The sequence below is a fragment of the Macaca thibetana genome, chromosome 13 (genome assembly GCF_024542745.1).
Source record: "Macaca thibetana thibetana isolate TM-01 chromosome 13, ASM2454274v1, whole genome shotgun sequence".
Lineage (NCBI taxonomy): Eukaryota > Metazoa > Chordata > Mammalia > Primates > Cercopithecidae > Macaca > Macaca thibetana.
This window is the reverse complement of record NC_065590.1, coordinates 59627430-59648253: the sequence shown is the minus strand read 5'-3', so window position 1 is coordinate 59648253 and position 20824 is coordinate 59627430. Positions and strand designations below refer to the sequence as shown.

Genomic DNA, 20824 nt, shown 5'->3' with positions numbered 1-20824 from the left:
CGGGTGGATCACTTAAGGTCAAGAGTTCGAGACCAGCCTGGCCAACATGGTGAAACGCCATCTCTACTAAAAAATACAAAAATTAGCTGAGTGTGGTGGCACATGCTTGTAATCTTAGCTACCGTGGAGTCCGAGGCATGAGAATCGCTTGAACCTGGGAAGCAGAGGTTACAGTGAGTCAATCATACCACTGAACTCCAGCCTGGGCAACAGGCTCAAACAAACAAAACAAAACCCATTTTTCTTATTTTGAAAACTTTTAGTATTGAAAGATATTTTTGCTACAGTAATGAGAAATACTGTTTGTGTGTTCGTTTGTGGGGTTTTTTTGTTTTTTCTTTGCCTTTTTTTTTTTTTTTTTTTTGAGACAGAGTTTTGCTCCTGTTGCCCAGGCTGTAGTGCAATGGCGCTATCTCAGCTCACCACAGCCTCTGCCTCCCGGGTTCAAGTGATTCTCCTGCCTCAGCCTCCCAAGTAGCTGGGATTACAGGCATGCGCCACCACACCTGACTTAATTTTGTATTTTTAGTAGAGACGGGTTTTCTCCATGTTGGTCAGGCTGGTCTCAAGCTCCCGACCTCAGGTGATCCACCTGCCTCAGCCTCCCAAAGTGCTGGGATTACAGGCACCCTGCCTGTGTTTGTGTTTTAAAAGGGGTCGTGGCTTTAATTTTTTTTTTCTCTCTCTGAGACGGAGTTTCCCTCTTGTTGCCCAGGCTGGAATGCAATGGCGTGTTCTTGGTTCACCGTAACTTCCATCTCCTGGGTTCAAGCGATTCTCCTGCCTCAGCCTCCTGAGTAGCTGGAATTACAGGCACGCACCATCATGCCTGGCTAATTTTTGTATTTTTAGCAGAGACGGGGTTTCTCCATGTTGGTCAGGCTGGTTTCGAACTACCAACCTCGGGTGATCCACCCGCCTCAGCCTCCCAAAGTACTGGGATTACAGGCGTGAGCCACCACGCCCGGCCGACTTCAATCTTAAATAAGGATTCCATTTAAATATTTTGTAAAAGGGCACAGGTCATATTTTTACTCAGGGGAATATAGTTATAGCAGGAATTGTGCCATTGCGCTATTCCAAACAGCATAAAAGAACGTTAATAAATTGAATTCTAACCACATTTGTCCGTAAGGAGTTGTCTGTTTTCCACTTGTATTTCCATTTTAATTATTGTTTTGATGTTTCATAGGATACTTTGGATATGTTTCATGTAGTACACATTGCTTCTAGTACACATTTTAATATTTTTAATAAAACTGTTATGTTGATTTGCAGCAAATTGACTTCTTTAAATGAAGAGTATACCAAAAATAAAACAGAATATGAAGAAGCCCAGGATGCCATTGTTAAAGAAATTGTCAATATTTCTTCAGGTAAACTTAATAGAAATAGTAATGTTCTGAATGTCGCCTGGCTTTTGGTAATAGAAAAAAAAATCATGATATTTGAAGTGTGTTTTGTTGTTTTCTAAAACCATTACATTTTGACTATTTAATATGTTAGGTTTCCTGTATAAAATAAGGCATGGTATGTTACGGTAGGACACATAACTGGAAATTACTCTTGTACATAGAAACAAAAAATGGCAGAAAAGCACAAAACTTACTATAATTGTAACAAGGAAAGGAAACACTAGGGCCTACAACATACTAATGTCTTGGGTCATCTATGGGCTCATGAGGCTCTAGGTTATGGAAGTAAATACCACTGAAAAGCAAATATTAATTACACACGAGGCAGGCCTTTTTGAGTTCTGTGTGTCATTTTGTAGATTTTGAGTTCATTCTAGTGGCACCATTTGAGATCATTTTCATGTAATTAAAGGAACACAGCAACCTGACACTGTTATTGCCCTTAGAATGGAATGAGTATATGTTTAGCACAAAGTAGGTGGTAATGTGTTAAGTTGGAAGGCTTTGCCGATCATGGTGTGTATGTTGACTGTAACCTTTATTGTGCCTTTAAAAAATATACTCAAGAACTACCTTACCCAAGTAATTAAAGTTAAAATTACCAGTCATGGGACAAATGACCTGTACTTCCTGGTGTAATATAAAAGGAAGGACACAGTATCACCTATATGGTATTCTTGACCAAAATATTTAACCTGATTTTAAACAAGTAAAAATTCAAATAAATTTAGATTGTGGTACATTCAGGGCCTGAACTTTAATAAATGTCCATGTCATGGCAGCAAAAAAGAAATCAAAAGGTCTTAAAGAGACAGGGCAGCCAAACGCAGTAGACAGTTGTTGATTAGACCCCAATTTAGAGGTTGGAGCTGGGGAATAGCTATAGAGGACACTATTGGGGCGAATTGAGAAAGTTTAATATGAGACAATATGGTGTTAGCGTCAGATTTCTTGTGTGAAATGGTAGTGTTATGATTAGGAGAATGTCCTTGTTCTCAGGATATGCATGCTAAATTATTTAAGGGTAAATATTTTTTTGAAAGGTTATGTGTATGAATAATTCTGTAAATTGTGTTGCTATTATGAATTGTCATAATCAAAAGGAAACATAAAACTCAAGGTTTTATTTTAATACACTTTATGTATTGTTGAAATGAATGGAATTGATTTGTAAAGATTACATTTTTGCTTGTTTGTATCAGAAAGCAGTGACATAATAATCTTCTAGCTGAATTATGTTTCTTAGGCTAGATTGCATTTTAAAGAACCCTATAAATACCATTTATTTGAACTATGGATCTTCCTTAAAAAATAATATTTATTAAGCACCTAGCAGGGCAAAGTTTTTAGATTTTAACATTTAAATTGAAGATTTTATATTAGAAGTCAACCTGAATTTAAATGAAACTTCTTCTTGGTCTGATATTACATATTACAAAATATTTGTATTTAAAAATATAATGGAGGCTGGACATGGTGGTTCACACCTGTAATCCCAGCACTTTGGGAGGCTGAGCTAGGAGGATTGCTTGAGCCCAGGAGTTTGAGACCAGCCTAGCCAACATAGGGGGACCCTGACTCTACAAAAAAATCCCCCCAAAATTAGCCAGGTGTGGTGGTGCATGCCTGTAGTCCCAGCTACTCAGGAGGCTGAGGTAGGAGAATCACTTGAACACAGGAGGTCGAGGCTGCGGTGAGCCATAATTATGCTACTTCAGCCTGGGCAACAGAGCAGAGGTTGCAGTGAGCTGAGATCACGTCACTGCACTCCAGCCTGGGCAACAGAGCAAGACTCCATCTCAAAAAGTGTAATGGATCACTTTTATAATTTTCTATCATACAATTAAGTCACAAAAGGTTAAGAGCCAGTTATGTGACATGCCAAGTATAGACTCTTAATTAAGATGCTTTGGTTTGCTTTTGGTATATATGTATGTATGTATGTATGTATGTATTTGATGGGGTCTTACCATGTTGCCCAGGCTTTAGTGCAGTGGTGTGATCATGATTCACTGCAGCTTCAACCTCCTAGGTGCAAGCAATTCTCCCCACTCAGCCTCCCAAGTAGCTTGGGACTACAGGCATGTGCCACCACACCTGGTTAACTTTTTAAAAATTATCTTTTGTAGAGATGAGGTCTCACTATGTTGCCCAAGCCAGACTCAAGCAATCTTCCTACCTTGGCCTCCCAAAGTATTGGGATTACAGGCGTGAGCCACCCTGCCCAGCCTAGTTTTCTTTTTTTACTATAAACTTATTCTTGTCAGTATGCTAGCAATTTTACAAGTTTTAAAGTAGTTATAGCAAGTACTTCACTCATGTTTAATTCTTAAAGGCTTATATTGCTATATAATAGGGTAGTGTGAATTCTTCCTTTCTTTTTCTTTAGAAAAACGTATTCGGTAAAAGTAATAAATTTTAAAAGTATACTGAGGCCAGGTGCTCACACCTATAATCCCAGCACTTTGGGAGGCTGAGGCGGGTGGATCACCTGAGGTCAGGAGTTCGAGACGGGCCTAAGCAGCATGGTGAAACCCTGTCTCTATAAAAGTACAAAAATTAGCTGGGTGTGGCGGCAGGTGCCTGTAATCCCAACTACTCGGGAGGCTGAGGCAGGAGAATCGTTTGAACCCAGGAGGCGGAGATTGCACTGAGCCGAGATCACACCATTGCACTCCAGCCTGGGCGACAGAGCAAGAGCAAGACTCTGTCTCCAAAAAAAAAAAAAAAGATATACTGAAACAGAGGAAGATAATTATGTCTGCTTGGCCCCATTGTTAAGTTGATTTTTATTTTGAAAACATTTGATCGCTGTTACGGGGAACAAGGGAATAAAAAATGAGTTAAATTTCCAGCCCCTTGATTAAACTAATAATTTTTGGTTTTCCTAGAATTAAACACTTTTATCTTGAATGTTCTGTGAAACTTTTGACGTGATTGATAGCTGTATGATAGTCTGAATGACATGTGGGTCATGTACCAGCCCCTCCAACCTGTTAACATTTAGAATCTTTTCAGAAAAGTTAAAGCATTGTTAATTTTCTTCATGTTTTTTGTCTAGCATGTGTCAGAGATTTTTTTAATGTACCTATTAATAGCGTTTAGTTTTAATACTCTAGAACAGTAGAATCTTGGAAATGTTTTATGTGACAATTAGAGATTTAAATTTATGCTGACATTCTCTGCATGTGATACTAAAGAAAGCCAAACTAACTGTTTTACGGTCAGTTTGTACAATATACCAGGCCTTGATGGTCACATTTCAACATGCTACCTTTTTGCTTACATGTGTCTTATGATGATTTTGAGGTGCCATTCTGGTTTCTCAGATACTTAAAATATAGAAAAAGGTGTGTCTTAAAATTGAGAGAATGTCTTAGATACCACTGCACCGTTTCTCTTAACCTAATCAATATATTATCAAAGTGTCTCCTTGTTAGTTTTCTTTTTTAAAGCTCTACACATTTCTTTATAAACAGCTGTATAGTTTTATATTTTAATGATAAGGGAAGGTACTCTACTTTTGTTTTTTGTGTGTTTTTGTTTGTTTTTGAGACAGAGTTGCCCAGGCTGGAGTGCTGTGGTGCAATCTCAGCTTATTGCAACTTCCACCTCCTGGGTTCATGCAATTCTGGTGCCTCAGCCTCCTGAGTATCTGGGATTACAGATATGCACTACCATACCTGGCTAATTTTTGTATTTTTGGTAGAGATGGGGTTTTGCCATGTTAGCCAGGCTGGTCTTGAATTCCTGGCCTCATGTGATCCCTAGTCTCATGCGATCTGCCCGCCTCGGCCTTCCAAAGTGCTGGGATGATAGGTGTGAGCCCTCAACCCAGCCAGTACTCTGTTTTTGATAGCTATTCACAATGGGGAAGGATGTAGCACACATTTTAACCCTATGTTGAGTTTTAGGTGGGTTCCTTTCAAATTTTGTTAAGGCTAATTTTGTTAATTTTTTTAAAAAAGTATAAGTTAGGAAATGGGTTTTGAATTCCCAAATGGGGGGATTAAATGTATTCTTACAGCTTGTATCTGTTTATTATTCAGTATTCCTGTGTACATTTTCTGTTTTTATTTTTATACAGGCTATGTAGAACCAATGCAAACACTCAATGATGTATTAGCTCAGCTAGATGCTGTTGTCAGCTTTGCTCATGTGTCAAATGGAGCACCTGTTCCATATGTACGACCAGCCATTTTGGAGAAAGGACAAGGAAGAATTATATTAAAAGCATCCAGGCATGCTTGTGTTGAAGTTCAAGATGAAATCACGTTTATTCCTAATGATATATACTTTGAAAAAGATAAACAGATGTTCCACATCATTACTGGTAAAAAACCTGGTTTTTGGCCTTTGTGGGGGTAACATGTTTTTTGTTTGTTTGTTTTTTATCTTGGAGTAGAAATATATTTAAAATTGATGGAGAAAATTCCCAGTTCTTAACATGAGAAAGAGAACATATTATTCTCACCAGTTAGTAATCTATTCACATTTGGATTAGAGGAAAGATTTAGAAGGTGAGATAAAAGCTTATGAGAGAATAATGTATTCCTTGAAACTTGTTCCACAGGTTCAGAACATTTAGAAACAAACATCCCTTCACACTCAAAGCTTACCTTTGAGCCAGTCCTCCTTGCATATAGACTCATGTATCATGTCTCCGCTGAGATGTTTGAGAGATCTTAACTAGATCTAGAAAACAAAAAAGGAAGTAGGAGTTTTGGGGCAAATATATTTGGGAAACGGTTGATTGTATTTTCTTTCCCCAAGTGGATTTTCAAGTTGTTCATATAATATAACCCCAACAAATAAATCGCCTGTTTTTCAAAAGAAGGATCCTGTTTTCAGGTTTTTGTGTGGGTTTTAAGTGGTTCGAAAGATTTGACCATACTGATACACTCACTAGTAACCTCATTTACTAATGAGTAACGGTTTTGAGTTAATCAGTTAGGCCTGCACTACTTTTCTGGAAATCAATAAATTATCCCACAGGCAGCCTTGTGAGCCATGGGAAATGTGTATATGGTCTTTCTAGGCCAGAGTCAAATTACAGGTATATTTTTCATGGCTTCTCTTGATGAAAGGCCCAGTATCAGTTTGTCTGAAGAAATAATAGCATTGCTTTTGGGGGTAATATGGGCAGTAACTCTGTCCACATCTTTGGGCAGCCTGTGGTTCTGCTTTTGTATGCCACGTCAGTGTAAACCTACATGATTAGTCATCATTGTACAGCTTAGGACTAACATCCATTTATTAGTAGCAGAAAGAAATTTAAAATCTTGATTTCTGATATAATTTGTTTTGTAGGCCCCAATATGGGAGGTAAATCTACATATATTCGACAAACTGGGGTGATAGTACTCATGGCCCAAATTGGGTGTTTTGTGCCATGTGAGTCTGCAGAAGTGTCCATTGTGGACTGCATCTTGGCCCGGGTAGGGGCTGGTGACAGTCAGTTGAAAGGAGTCTCCACATTCATGGCTGAAATGTTGGAAACTGCTTCTATTCTCAGGTAAGTGCATCTCCTAGTCCCTTGAAGATAGAAATGTATGTCTCTGTCCTGTGAGAAGGAGAGGTATATTTGCAGATTCTCATGTAAAAACATCTGAGAATGTTTGTCTTAGTTTAATAGTTGTTTTCCTGTGGACTTTATATACTTTGTATTATCTTAAAAGAGTGATTGATGATAGCTATGGAAAACTTTGATTTTTAAAGTTGTCTCTTTAAGTAGACAATTTATAAGCTACTGGTACTAGCTCACCTTATAAATCTCCACTACCATGTTTTCACTTGCACTGTTCACACTTCCTGGAATGGTCTTTCTTGCCCTTTATCCAACTTCTTTCTAATTTTTAAGTCCCTGATGATGGAAATGCTACTTCTGTAGTGATTTTTCTCATCATACGACCCTAAGGTCATGGGTGTTTTTCTCTGAACTCCTCTTTGAGATGCCTGTAACTTAAACCACATTTTTATTTTAGACATTACTGAAATGTTTTGTCTTTATTTCACTTTTTAGGAGCTTCCTTGAAGGTAGGGACTATACCTTGTATTTCTTGGTTTCTTTTTTTTAAAGTTTTTTAGAGAGACAGAGTCTTACTCTGTTGCCCAGGCTGGTCTCGAACTCCTGGGCTCAGGTGATCTTCCTGCCTTGGCTTCCCGAAGTGCTGGGATTACAGGCATGAACCACTGTGATCCTCCTTGTTTCTTAGTGTCTTCTAAAGTACATTGAATATAGTAGGTGCCTAGTAAATTATGTGTTGATTTAACTTCTTTGAGGTTCTGTTGTTTGTGAAGAATTATAAAAGCAATACAAATGTTTGTGTAGTAATTAAGCAACAGGTTAATATTCATGAATTAAAAGATTAAAGAAATAAACAGAACATGTTAGCTGGCAACTCACAGAAAAAGAATTAAATTGCCAATGAGCACACGAGCACATGAAAAAGTAGCAAATGTATGTAAGTTTCACCCCCTTACATATATTTGGTTAAAAATGAGAGAAGAATGGTAATAGCTGGTATTAGTAGGACTGTGGCAGGCACACAATTTACATAACCACCAAAAGTGTATGCAAGTATCTATGTCACCACACCCTGGTCTCATCTTCATTCAGTTTTATTTTTATTTTTTTAATCTCGGCCGATTTGATTGGCACGAAATGAATGATAGCTGCCTTATTTGGAATTCCTTTGATTACTACTAGTGTGCTTGACAATGTAAAACAATATTTATTCAAAATCTGTTTTCCCTTTCATCCATTGTTTATTCATGTTCATGCCCTTTTTTTCCTTTTCTCCTTCCTTCCTTCCTGCCTTCCTGCCTTCCCCTTCCTCCCACCCTCCCTCCCCCACATACACAGGTGTGTGCTACCATACCTGACTAGTTTTTAATTTTTTTTTTTTTTTAGAGGCAAGGTCTCACTATGTTGCTCAAGCTGGTCTGGGCTCAAGTGATCCTCCCACCTTGGCCTTCCAAAGTGCTGGGATTATAGACGTGAGCCACCATGCCTGGCCCATGCCCATTTTTCTGTTGAAGTTTTAGTGCTTTTTATTGACTTTGTTTATATATTAAGATAATTAATCTACTATGTTTGTGGCATATCCTTCCCAATGTGTTGTCTTAATTTTGTTTTTGTATGTGTATGTTACCACATTTTATGTGATGGGAAATTTCATGTAATTATGTGCTTCAGGTCGGCAACCAAAGATTCCTTAATAATCATAGATGAATTGGGAAGAGGAACTTCCACCTACGATGGATTTGGGTTAGCATGGGCTATATCAGAATACATTGCAACAAAGATTGGTGCTTTTTGCATGTTTGCAACCCATTTTCATGAGCTTACTGCCTTGGCCAATCAGATACCAACCGTTAATAATCTACATGTCACAGCACTCACCACTGAAGAGACCTTAACTATGCTTTATCAGGTGAAGAAAGGTATGTACTATTGGAGTACTCTAAATTCAGAACTTGGTAATGTGAAACTTACTACCCTTGAAATAATCAGTAATTGCCTTATTCTAAGTTAGTGTAAATTGTTAATGTTTTTATAGAACCCATTTACCCCTTAATTCACAGTCTGGGGACAGGAACATGTACATATTTCTGTATCTCGTAGTAGGACCACTCATTCTAAAGCATTCACAGAAAGAATTATCTGTTTTTGTTTTTGTTTTTGTTTTTTTGAGACAGAATCTAGGTCTGTTGCCCAGGCTGGAGTACGATTCTCTGCTCACTGCAACCTCCGCCTCCCGGGTTCAAGCGATTCTCCTGCCTCAGCTTCCCGAGTAGCTGGGATTACAGGCGCCTGCCACCATGCCTGGCTAATTTTTGTATTTTTAGTAGAGACGGGGTTTCACCATGCAGGCCAGGCTGGTCTCGAACTCCCAACATCAGGCTATCCTCTCCTCTTGGCCTCCCAAAGTGCTGGGATTACAGGCGCGAGCCACCGCGCCCGGCCAGAATTATCTATACTCTTGAACATCACCATGGAGGGATTTTCTGCCACCTCCCATTTCAGTATGTTTTCTTGTTGAATTAGGATAACAAACAATATGCTTTCAAGTTCCAAAGTTCTAGCTGTTATTGTTTAACAAAATCTTCATTATAATTAGCTTATTTTATGCTCAAGAGTGTTATAAAAACAGGTTCATTTAAAACTGGGGGTTCCAGAAATCTTGAAATAGTAGTTATCACATGCAGAGTGACTTACTATTGTTATTTCATCCTTTCAGGAAAGATTGTTATTCGTGGGCTTGGGGTCTAGTCAGATCCCTGTATTGATGAGATTAACATAATATAAGACTTTCAAAGGTTTTAAAAATCATACTATAAGGATTGATTTCATTAGTCACCAGAATAACTTTTTCAGATGGCGCTCTGATTTTCCACGAACACGTTTTTCTGCATCAGTTGGTTACACATGAGTGAGATAATCTTGGTTCTTTATCTTTTGTTATTTATACTTCATTGGGAATCCTTTTGAGTTACTGTATTTGCGTCATTATTATTATTGCTGTAGAATTCAGGAACTTTTAGTAGATCTGGCAGTTAGCATGAAATTTGCTTTTAAATCATTGCTTGTGTTTTGTAAGCTATGGAAATGTGTTCAGAATGTTTTTTAAAAGGCCAGATGAAGTGTGAAGATAGAAAAACTTCCTCCTTCACTGTGGATGTTTAACAAACATTTGCTTCTACTTTATTTTTGTTTGCTTCCTTTAGTTGTGCAAAGTGTCCAGTTCTAGAATGCATGAGATACATGACAAAGCCAAAAAATTTTTTACAGTTGATAAATAATTGTGGCAAAAACAGCTCTATAATAACTTTGCAATCATCATTTGATTAAATGCTTAAAAAGTCTTGACTCAGTTTTAACTATTTCCTGCAAATAATAAATCAATATTTTTAATTAAATGCTACTCCAAATTAGTGACACTTTTACATGTCTTTCTTTCTCCCTCCCCTTCTCTCTTCCCCCCTTTCCCCCTTTCCCCCTTCTCCCTTTCTCCCTTCCTTCTTCCCTCTTCCCTTCCCTTCCCCCCTTCCCTTGCCCCATCCCTTCCCTTCCCCCATCCCTTTCCTTTCCCCTTCCCTTCCCTCCTCTTGCCCCTTCCCTTTCCCTTTCCTTTCTCCTTCACTTCCCCTTTCCTTCCCTCTTCCCTTCTCCCTCCCTTTCCCCTCCCCCTCTCCTCTCCTCCCCTCCCTTCCCTTCCCATGAAATGAGAAAGCCTCAGAGATATTGGCTTGATTAATTTTTCTTTAGATATTTATCTAAGCCTTTAAGGTTTATCTGTTGAGCTTTTTCATCTCCTATTTTTATTTTTTCTACGTTTGTCAAGGATAAAATACAGCACTGTGTGCCAAGTCATAATCACTTTTCTTTTGAGACTTAATCAAAATTCCTTTAACTGTTACTCTGATACATTTGGCTAATGTATTTGAAGTAATCCAAAATTAAGTTTTCTAATGACAAGGTGAGAAGGATAAATTCCATTTACATAAATTGCTGTCTCTTCTCATGCTGTCTCCTCACGCTTCCCCAAATTTCTTATAGGTGTCTGTGATCAAAGTTTTGGGATTCATGTTGCAGAGCTTGCTAATTTCCCTAAGCATGTAATAGAGTGTGCTAAACAGAAAGCCCTGGAACTCGAAGAGTTTCAGTATATTGGAGAATCACAAGGATATGATATGGAACCAGCAGCAAAGAAGTGCTATCTGGAAAGAGAGGTTTGTCAGTTTGTTTTCATAGTTTAACTTAGCTTCTGTATTATTACATAAACAGGACACTAAGATGAAGGTTTTTTGGTGTTTTTTTTCCCCCTCTGTGTTTCTAGTGCTTATTTTTTAATCAATTTGTTTGATGGCAAAGAATCCATTTCTGTGTCATTTTGATTTCTGCAGTATATACATCTGCATGATCAAGATTCGATTTCAAGTACCAAAGTAGGAATAAAGGAATATAGTAAAGGAATAGGCTTAAAATTAGTCTTTTCACTAAAATTAGTTATTATAGACTATAGCTAGGTACATCTTTGTTCATAAACGAATATATCAAGTTCAGTTATTAAATTACATATTAGGTAAGAAAAGGACAAATAAGAAAGCATGATTCATAATTCCTGCCCTCTATTTGTTTAGAATTTAGTTGGGGAGATAAGAATAACGAATGTGACACAGAGAATAAAGTGGCACATGACAAATATTTATTCAAAGAAACCATTATGGATGGGATGTTTCAGTTCTCATGGGAGAAGTAGATTTTATGGTGGCTTTTCTTTGAGTATGGGTCATATTTGGGTGTTCACACAGAAAGACCCAAACATATGCCTAATTTTTAAATTAATTACTTTATTTTCTTTGTGATGGAGTCTCTCTCTGTTGCCCAAGCTGGAGTGCAGTGGCGTGATCTTGGCTCACTGCAAGCTCTGCCTCTCGGGTTCGCGCCATTCTCCTGCCTCAGCCTCCCGAGTAGCTGGGACTACAGGAGCCCACCACCATGCCCGGCTAATATTTTGTGTTTTTTAGTAGAGACGAGGTTTCACTGTGTTAGCCAGGATGGTCTCAATCTCCTGACTTCGTGATCCGCCTGCCTCAGCTTCCCAAAGTGCTGGGATTACAGGTGTGAGCCACCACGCCCAGCCCTTTTTTTTTTTTTTTTTTAAATTAGAGGATTACTAGTTCTCTTCAATTATAAAAATAAAAGAATCTTATTTCACTGCCTGGTCCTGGAAACATTTACTGCAGTATACATTGTGACAACTTTTTACTTGTTATGTTTTTAGCTTTTACCTGTGAATTTCTTATTGTTCTTATGTGAAGGATAGATAGTTGCTACAATAATAATAGATGATGTGTATGGTTTTTGAGCCTGAAAAGTATAGTTTTTTTTTTTTTTTTTTTGAGACGGAGTCTCGCTGTGTCTCCCAGGCTGGAGTGCAGTGGCGTGATCTCGGCTCACTGCAAACTCCGCCTCCCGGGTTCACGCCATTCTCCCGCCTCAGCCTCTCAAGTAGCTGGGACTACAGGCGCCGCCACCACGCCCGGCTAGTTTTTTGTATTTTTAGTAGAGATGGGGTTTCACCATGTTAGCCAGGATAGTCTCGATCTCCTGACCTCGTGATCCACCCGCCTCGGCCTCCCAAAGTGCTGGGATTACAGGCTTGAGCCACCGCGCCCGGCAAAAAAAGTATAGTTTTATCTGCTGTACCTATACAAGCAGGAGAAATATAATTCGTTAATAATTTTAGGTATGGCAGGCTGCCATCCCAAATATGAAGTGGTCTTTGTATTTGCACTTTAATGTGTTGAAATCATAGCTTTCAGTGATCCAGCATTAGGCAGACTCTTATGTAATCCCTTGTTTCCAATTAAAATAGACGTTGTGTACTTTTGATAACATTAATTATAATGTATTTTGAGCCCTGTGAGGTTGGTAACATTATTCCCATTTTGTGAATGAGGAATGTGTGTTAAGGAATTTGCCCAAGAGTCACATAGCAAGTAATATTCATGCTCTCTGAAGCAGCAATAACTTGGTAATAAAATAAAAAAGAAACATCTTCTGTATGTGTTAACTTTTCAGTGACAGTTTTTGCCTTCCAGTATTCTTTGTAAACCTTGAATTCTTTTTTTCATAGAGGATTAAAGTTTATCAGTTATAAAGGTGGAGGAATTTGGGAACTAGACAGTGCACACATAAATAATAAATATGTTCTTCAAATATTGGGTGGGCTAATGTGGGGGGAGTTTGAGACCAGCCTAGGCAACATAGTGAGACCCTTGTCTCTAAAAATATGAAAAATAAAAAAAATTTCTAAAAATGGGTGATGTGTTTAGATGGAAATGAAACAATTTGTCACGGTCTAACAAGACTTTTAGAAAAGATATTTTAATTACTAATGGGACATTCACATGTTTTTCAGCAAGGTGAAAAAATTATTCAGGAGTTCCTGTCCAAGGTGAAACAAATACCCTTTACTGAAATGTCAGAAGAAAACATCACAATAAAGTTAAAACAGCTAAAAGCTGAAGTAATAGCAAAGAATAATAGCTTTGTAAATGAAATCATTTCACGAATAAAAGTTACTACGTGAAAAATCCCAGTAATGGAATGAAGGTAATATTGATAAGCTAATTGTCTGTGATACTTTTATATTGTTTTATATTAATTCTTTTTCCATAGTGTTAACTGTCAGTGCCCATGGGCTATCAACTTAATAAGATATTTAGTAATATTTGTCTCTGAGGACATTTTCAAAGATCTTTATTTTGAAAAATGAGAGCTGTAACTGAGGACTGTTTGCAATTGACATAGGCAATAATAAGTGATGTGCTGAATTTTATAAATAAAATCATGTAGTTTGTGGAATTTGAGATGCATTGTAGTTCTTTGCAGTGTGACTTCTATACACATTTGTTCCCAAATATGTTGGAAGAAACAAATAGTCCAGAGACCTTGTAAAAGATCTTAAACTGGAGGGCTCCATGGAGATCTTTGCCAGTGACTCCCCCAGAGTGTCCATCTGTTGGCAGGAGCCAGGTTGGCTGCATACGCATTAGCTAAGGAGCTTATTATACATCCAGAGTCCTACAGTGAGCCTCCATCCCGTCTGCCATTCTCCCATCCCTGGTCTATGATAAGACTTAGAAATCTGCATTTTAACAAAACCTTTCAGGTTGAGAACCCTGATTTAGTCTACTTCTTCTGTTTTACAATAAAGAGATGAAGGGGTTAAGAATTAGCAGCTAATCCTACGCAATGTGAGGGAAAAAGGACAGTCCTTTTAATAAATGCAGTGGACTGGTGGTGTATCCATATAGGAAGAAATGAAATTGGACCCCTAATTCATGTCATATATAAAAATCACCTCCACTCTGGGAGGCCAAGGCAGGCAATCACTTGAGCTTAGGAGATCAAGACCATCCTGGACAACATGACAAAACCCCATCTCTACAAGAAAATGCAAAAATTAGCCAGGCATAGTGGTGCGTGCCTGTAGTCCCAGCCACTCTAGACAGCTGTGGTGGGAGGATCACCTGAGCTGGGAGAGGTTGAGGTTGCAATGAGCTGTGATCATTCCACTGCACACCATCCTGGGCAATACAGCGATACTGTGTCTCAAACAAAACAAAACCAAAAAAAATCACCTTCAGTGATTTTTAGACCAAATGTACAAGGTAACAGTATCAAGGTTTTAGTGTTTTATAGTTCTTCAGAAGATAACGTAGGAAAATATTTTTATGTCCTTGACTTTGGGAAGAATTTAAGTCACAGAAAAACACCATCCATAAAGTTTGACTTATTTAGCTAATTGAAATTAACAACTTCTATTAAAAGGCACCACAAGTGAAAAGACATGATTCATAATGGAAGAACATACTGGTACCATATAAAATATCAAAGAGCTGGGCATGGTGTCCCATGCTTATAGTCCCAGGAGGCTGAGGCAGGAGGATCACTTGAGCCCAGCAGTTCAAGTCCAGCCTGGGCAATATAGCAAGACTGCCTTTCTTTTCTTCTTTTTTTTAATACCTGGAATAAAGAACTCCTATAAAAACACTAAGAAAAGGGGTCACTTAAGAATCTCATTAACAAAAAGAATCTGAATATTTTTCCACGGAAGATATGCAAATGGACAGTAAGCACATGAAAAGATGCAGATCAGGGAAATGCAAGTTGAAACCACAATGAGCTACAACTTCACACTGATTACGATAGTTAAAATCAAAAAGTCAGATGGTAAGTACTGGCAAGGAAGTGGAGAAATTGAAACTCTCATGCACTGTTGGTGGGAATGTAAAATGGTGCAGCTGCTTTGGAAAACAGTCTGGCAGTTCCTCAGACAATTCCACTCCAACGTATATCCAAGTGGAATCAAAACATATGTCCCCACAAAACTTGTACACAAATGTTTATAGCAGGATTATTCATAATAGCCAAAAGGTGGAAACAACCTGAATGTCCATCAGCAGATGAATGCATAAACAAAACGCGGTCTATCCATACAACGGAGTCTATTATTGGGAATAATTAAAGGAATGAAGTACTGCTACATGGTACAGCTTAGATAAACCTTGAAAACATTGTGCTAAATGAAAGAAGCTGGTTACAAGAGTCTACACGTAAGATTTCATTCATGTGAAAGTTCAGAATAGAGACAGCAGTAGAGACAAAGTAGCAGTTGTTCAGGGTTGGTGCCAGGGAATAGGGGGTAGGTGGGGTGAAAGCTAAAGGATACGATGTTTCTTTGTGAGATGGAAGTTCTAAAATTGGTGATGTTTATACATGTCTGTGAATATACTACAAACCGTTGAATTGTACACATTAAACAGATGAATTGTGTAGGAATTATTTTTTAATAAAGCTATTTAAAAAAATTCAGACACTTCACCCAAGAGGAAATCTAAGTGGTCCATAAACATGAGAAGGTCTTTAATCAGTCAGAAAAATGAAAATGAAAACCATGCCAGGCCACCTCCAACCTCCCCACCTCCCACCACCATAGTGACAAGCATTTCAAGTGTAGCAGTTCCAGCTGTTGGTGAGGATGTGGAATAACACTGCTAGGGGTGTTCAGATTATCGGGTGAAATTGAAAAGATGCATGCGACCCAGCAGTTCTGCTCTTAGCTGCATACTCTAGAGATGCTTTTGCCCATTGTGCTGCGAGATGTATACAGGAATGTTCCTAATACCCCCACACTGGAAACAACTCAGCAGTGAAAATGAACTACAGCTAGACAAAATAACATAGATGGAATCTTAAAACTTTTAGTAAAAGAAATGATACAAAAATGGTAGTTTTTTCTCATTTATGTGAAATTTAAGAATAGGTGGTATTGTTTAGGGATGCAGTCTTTGGGATGGCAACTATAAAGAAAAAGTGATTGTGTCAATCAGGAGAGTGATTGTCTTTAGGGAAATGGGGTGCTGATGGGGTGGGGGCACTTTAGGGTTTCTGGAGGGCCACAGTTCTGGTTTTTAACCTGAGTAGTGGTTTTGCAGGTGCTTGCTTTATAGTTAACTGCAATTTTTTCTTTTAATTCAGTTAAAGTTTGGTATGAGAACAAATGTATGGCCAATGAATCCTTTCACATACTCAGTTTACCAAGTTCTTTTTCCTCGTTGTTGTTAATTTAGAGTGGGTTACATCAGTTTTTCTTTTCTGGCTACCAAAAGCTTAGGAAAAAGGCAGACTTACAGAAGAAGATTTTAAATGTGGAAATATTTATTGGTTTACAAATCGTTCTAGTCACTTATACATGAAAAGCTTTCATAAAATTCAAAAAGCAAATTTTAAATTCCAATGAAATATTTCATCCTGTGGTTAGTTGTGAAAGAATGTTTTTAGATTGCTGCACAGAAGCATGTTTAACATGGAAATCAGCTCATGGTTTTAGTTGTTAGGGCTACAAGAAACTGGGGGAGACTTGATTCCAAGAAAACATGTAGTCTATCAGGCTGCTTTCATTTCTCTAAAACAGACAGTGTTCTAAGATGTTTTCAAAAATGAGAAGATACATAATAGATCTGCTTAAGAAGTTTAAAACTTAATCTGTGCTTATTACATGAATATGCTAATGTAAAACCAGGCCTTCAATTAGCGTTTCCTTCCTTTTAGAATGGTATATGTAAAGCAAAATATAAACTAATTTCTGACCTGTCAAAGGTTTTTTTCTTAAAATTTAAATTTATAATGTGGTTTGGTTTTTCTTTCCCACTCAAACATGAATTTGGGTAATACCAGAATAAAGCTGAATATATAAATATTATCCAAAATTTAGAACTCTACTGTTAAGAAATCTGTTGACCACATAACCATGTTTCTGAGAAAATACATGATTTTTGGCATCTTTAAAAAAATTAGCACTAAGCAGCTAAGATGAAGTTGTTTTTGTAATTTGATTTTTTTTCCTTAAAATACTGTTTTGGAGTTAAAAGTTGTAGCAAAACTGGTATAAGAAAGATGTTTTAGGGTAGATATATTTAAGTCTTGTCTCATACTCTATTGACTAAGCTAGCCCGGTGACTAGGGTAGATGTATTTAAAGAATAACTTTTCCCCCTTAAAATCTCAATATTCCACATCCTGTTAGACTTCTTGAGTATTAAATACATCTTCTATCCTTGGTCTTTCTGCATTTAGCTTTTTTGGGAAGTATGTTTTTACCCACAGCATATGGTATGAGCTGCTGATTCAGTATTGAGTGGCTCTTTAAGCTTGTTAGTTACATTCTGCTGATTAAAATGGTATACAGAATAGTCAGGAAAAACCAGTCCCTGGTCTGAAATAAATTAAACAATGTTAATTAGCTTATGGAGAAGAACAAATGAGTAAAGAGAATTTTCATATACAAAGGAAATCTCTGTTATTGTCTTTCTGGATTTAGTGTATTTGGGTTAAGGAGATAGGGTGCGGCTAGAGAAAATGATGAAAATGTCCAGAATGTTACACGTATTTTTACACTGAAACGAAGTGGAAGCCCAGTTTTATAGTGTTCTGCCCAATGTTGCCCTGTCTTCACACCCACACCACTTATCTTGATTGATAAATCTACTACTTCCTCTTATTCTGCTTCAGAAGCTAACCTCTATGGTGCAGTGCTAGGATATCACAGAGGAAATAATCCCTTGTTGACAATGTCTTGTTGCTGGGAGTCATCAACGCCTCCTGTTCTGAGGAGGACAGTGGGAAGCCCTCGCCTTGCATTTGCTACAGCTGTTTCCTTGACTTCCCTGGAAGAACAGTATTTCATGGTGTTAGACAACATTCAGAACGTGCTCGAATTCAATGTATGTCAGTACACACTTGCTTTGGTGTGTGGTTTGTCCAAACCAAAGTGCCCATACATGTCTCTGGTCCAGACATGTGGGAAATTCAGCAGTGGGGTGAACCATATGGAGACGGCAGGTGTTGGGCAGCCTTAACAGGACTGCCCTGGTCTTACTTCTGGACTTGGTGAGTAGAAGATCACACTGTTGCTTGCTGCCCTGGGTTCACCTCAAAGAGGGAAAGAAAAATTCGAAACTTAAATGGTTAAATTTAGAAACAAGAAAAAGTTCTGTCAGTGGGCAATTTCTTACGTCTAACAAAAAAACAACAGCAATGAATTCCTTTGTGTTCAGAATCAACCAGTAAACACAACTTTAGCAATTAACCTATCACTATCACAATTTTTTATTTCCTGGAATTTTGTTGACAGAATTAGTCCAATAAATGTTATAAATAATAATTTTATGAATAGATAGGTAAATGACATATTCAGTATAATTAAATCTAAGACAATGCAACTTTTTAAAATTCAACCACTGCCCTGCAATTTTAATATGCCTTGTCCATCCAGCAAGATACATTTTGTCCGTTTTTTTCACATGATTAAAACTTAATATTTATTGTCAATTCCAATGTGTTTCATTGCTAAACGTTATCAGACTCAGCCAAATCAATCACGAAAATGACTCCATGGTGAATCTTTAACATCACAATGTGGATTAACAATTTGGCAACATTTGGCCGGGCTTGGTGGCTCACGCCTGTAATCCCAGCGCTTTGGGAGGCCGAGGCAGGCGGATCACAAGGTCTGATCGAGATCATCCTGGCTAACACGGTGAAAACCCTTCTCTACTAAAAATACAGAAAGCCGGGCGTGGTGGCGGATTCCTGTATCCCCAGCTACTTGGGAGGCTAAGGCAGGAGAATGGCATAAACCCGGGAGGTGGAGCTTGCAGTGAGCCAAGATTGCGCCACTGCACTCCAGCCTGGGCGGGGAAAAAAAAAAAACACAAAACTTTGGCAACATTAAATACTTTGTCAGTATCTGAAAAGTGTGAAGTACTGTGCTTGGCTCCCCAAAGGTTCCTCCTCTTAATCCTGAAAGGCGGGTGCATTTATTATCTACAGATTCCAGATGAGGAAATCTATGTACAGAGATTTAGGAACTTGCCCAGGTCACACAGCCAGTAAGTGGCAGAGCTGGGAGTTGAACCCCAGTACCCTATCTCCAACAAATCTGAGATGTACATGTGATAAATTTAATCTTTCTCAAATTATTAAGTGTCAAAGCAGGTGGTGTGGGTAATTCACCAGGATTAAGAACAGTGTGGTACAGATATATTTCTAATTCTATTGTGGGCCCTGGCACTCCCGTGTAAGGCTTGCCACAGACACAGCCAGAGGCATCCCCCTGGGCCCCTGCTGCCCACCTGGTTCGCTGCAACCAAGGCTGCTTTCCTGTGACTTTTTCACACAAAGGAAAGTGAGCAGCTAGGAAGCTGCATCTTTTTGGAAGTTGACTAGTCACCAAATGCTGGCATCCAACCAAGTGATTGCATTGTACCCTGTTTGGATGAAAGATTGTGTTTAAATGAAAAGAGAGATGATCAGCCAGAAGTGTGGCAAATGAGTTAGAATAAAATGTCAGCAGTGTTTGAAGCAGGTTGCTGAGGGCTGGTGCCCTGAAATCCGGTCACTTGGAGGATATATATGTTCCATCAAGGGCCAGGAATGTTTTATCCAAGCTCTAGGGAATAACCCTGGAGATTCTCTTTGTTACTTTGCTCTTAAGTATGTGCTTATGGAGTAAATTTCGCATGACTAAGGTTTACAGGCCTGAATGTGCAATTGAATTCAAGTAAGCAGTAATGTGGTGTATTAGGAAGACTGCTTGACTCGGGTTCTAATCCTTGCTTCACCACCTAGCTGTGTGACTTTAAACATCACTGTTTTTCCTCCTGCCTCCCTTCTGTAACTTAAGGGGGTTGGATTATTAGAGTTCTCAAATGCCATACTTTCAAGGCCAGGTGCAAGATGCGGAGAATAGTGGGTTAAAGTGAACACCTCAATGTAAAATCACTCAAAAATTTAAAAACATTATGGACCAAGCAAATATGTCTTTAAATCTGAATTTGGCCAAGGGTCACAAGTTTATGCCCTTTGGGGTGCTCTCTAACATTTTCATGATGATATGAAAGGATTTTTCCATACATACCAAAAAGGAGCTCACGCCTCTGTTGCAGTCAGTCTGGCCACATCCAAATAGCCACCCCATGTAGGTCTCCACTTCTTCCCTCCCTCTTTAAGTGCCATGTTAATAATCTAGCTCATAATTATCTAATCAGCAGTAGAGCACTTTGCTACTTTACTTTTTATTGTTAGGTGTGATCTTAGCAGCCCAAGTATGCTAAGGCTTAGAGATACTCATCAATGTTGTTTTTCCCTGAAGCTCGTTTGGTGACTGCTAAACTGGAACCAGAACTGGAGAAAAAGACCCTGTGAATTCCAAGCCGACAAAGCCGGGGAAGAGGCATTGAACAACTTGTCGTTGCCTGAGAAAAGGCAAGGTGGTTGGATGAAAGCAACACTTCCAAGGCTTTTCCAGCTTAATGAACATAAGTCTAGGTTTT

General features: G+C 38.4%; 2 protein-coding genes across 36 annotated transcripts in view; one reads left to right on the top strand and one right to left on the bottom strand.

The window, feature by feature from the left end:
- Positions 1–20824, bottom strand: part of CALM2 (calmodulin 2) — a 1210617-nt gene that overhangs the window by 317941 nt on the left and 871852 nt on the right. The window contains exon 1 of one of the 34 annotated variants that reach the window (XM_050754937.1): positions 10397–10400. The exons of the other annotated variants lie outside the window; for them this stretch is intronic. The gene's annotated coding sequence lies outside the window, so the exon portion shown is untranslated. Of the gene's footprint in view, positions 1–10396; positions 10401–20824 lie in introns of those variants that run through there. 34 annotated transcript variants of the gene reach the window in all.
- The window catches only part of MSH2 (mutS homolog 2), a 102458-nt gene that overhangs the window by 60802 nt on the left and 20832 nt on the right, over positions 1–20824 (top strand). Inside the window, exons 11-16 of one of the 2 annotated variants that reach the window (XM_050754858.1) lie at positions 1279–1376; positions 5503–5748; positions 6726–6930; positions 8614–8861; positions 10978–11150; positions 13346–13791. In XM_050754858.1, the coding sequence (XP_050610815.1) occupies positions 1279–1376; positions 5503–5748; positions 6726–6930; positions 8614–8861; positions 10978–11150; positions 13346–13516 (1141 nt within the window). In that variant the 3' untranslated portion in view covers positions 13517–13791. Of the gene's footprint in view, positions 1–1278; positions 1377–5502; positions 5749–6725; positions 6931–8613; positions 8862–10977; positions 11151–13345; positions 13792–20824 lie in introns of those variants that run through there. The other variant, XM_050754859.1, reaches the window with a different exon arrangement.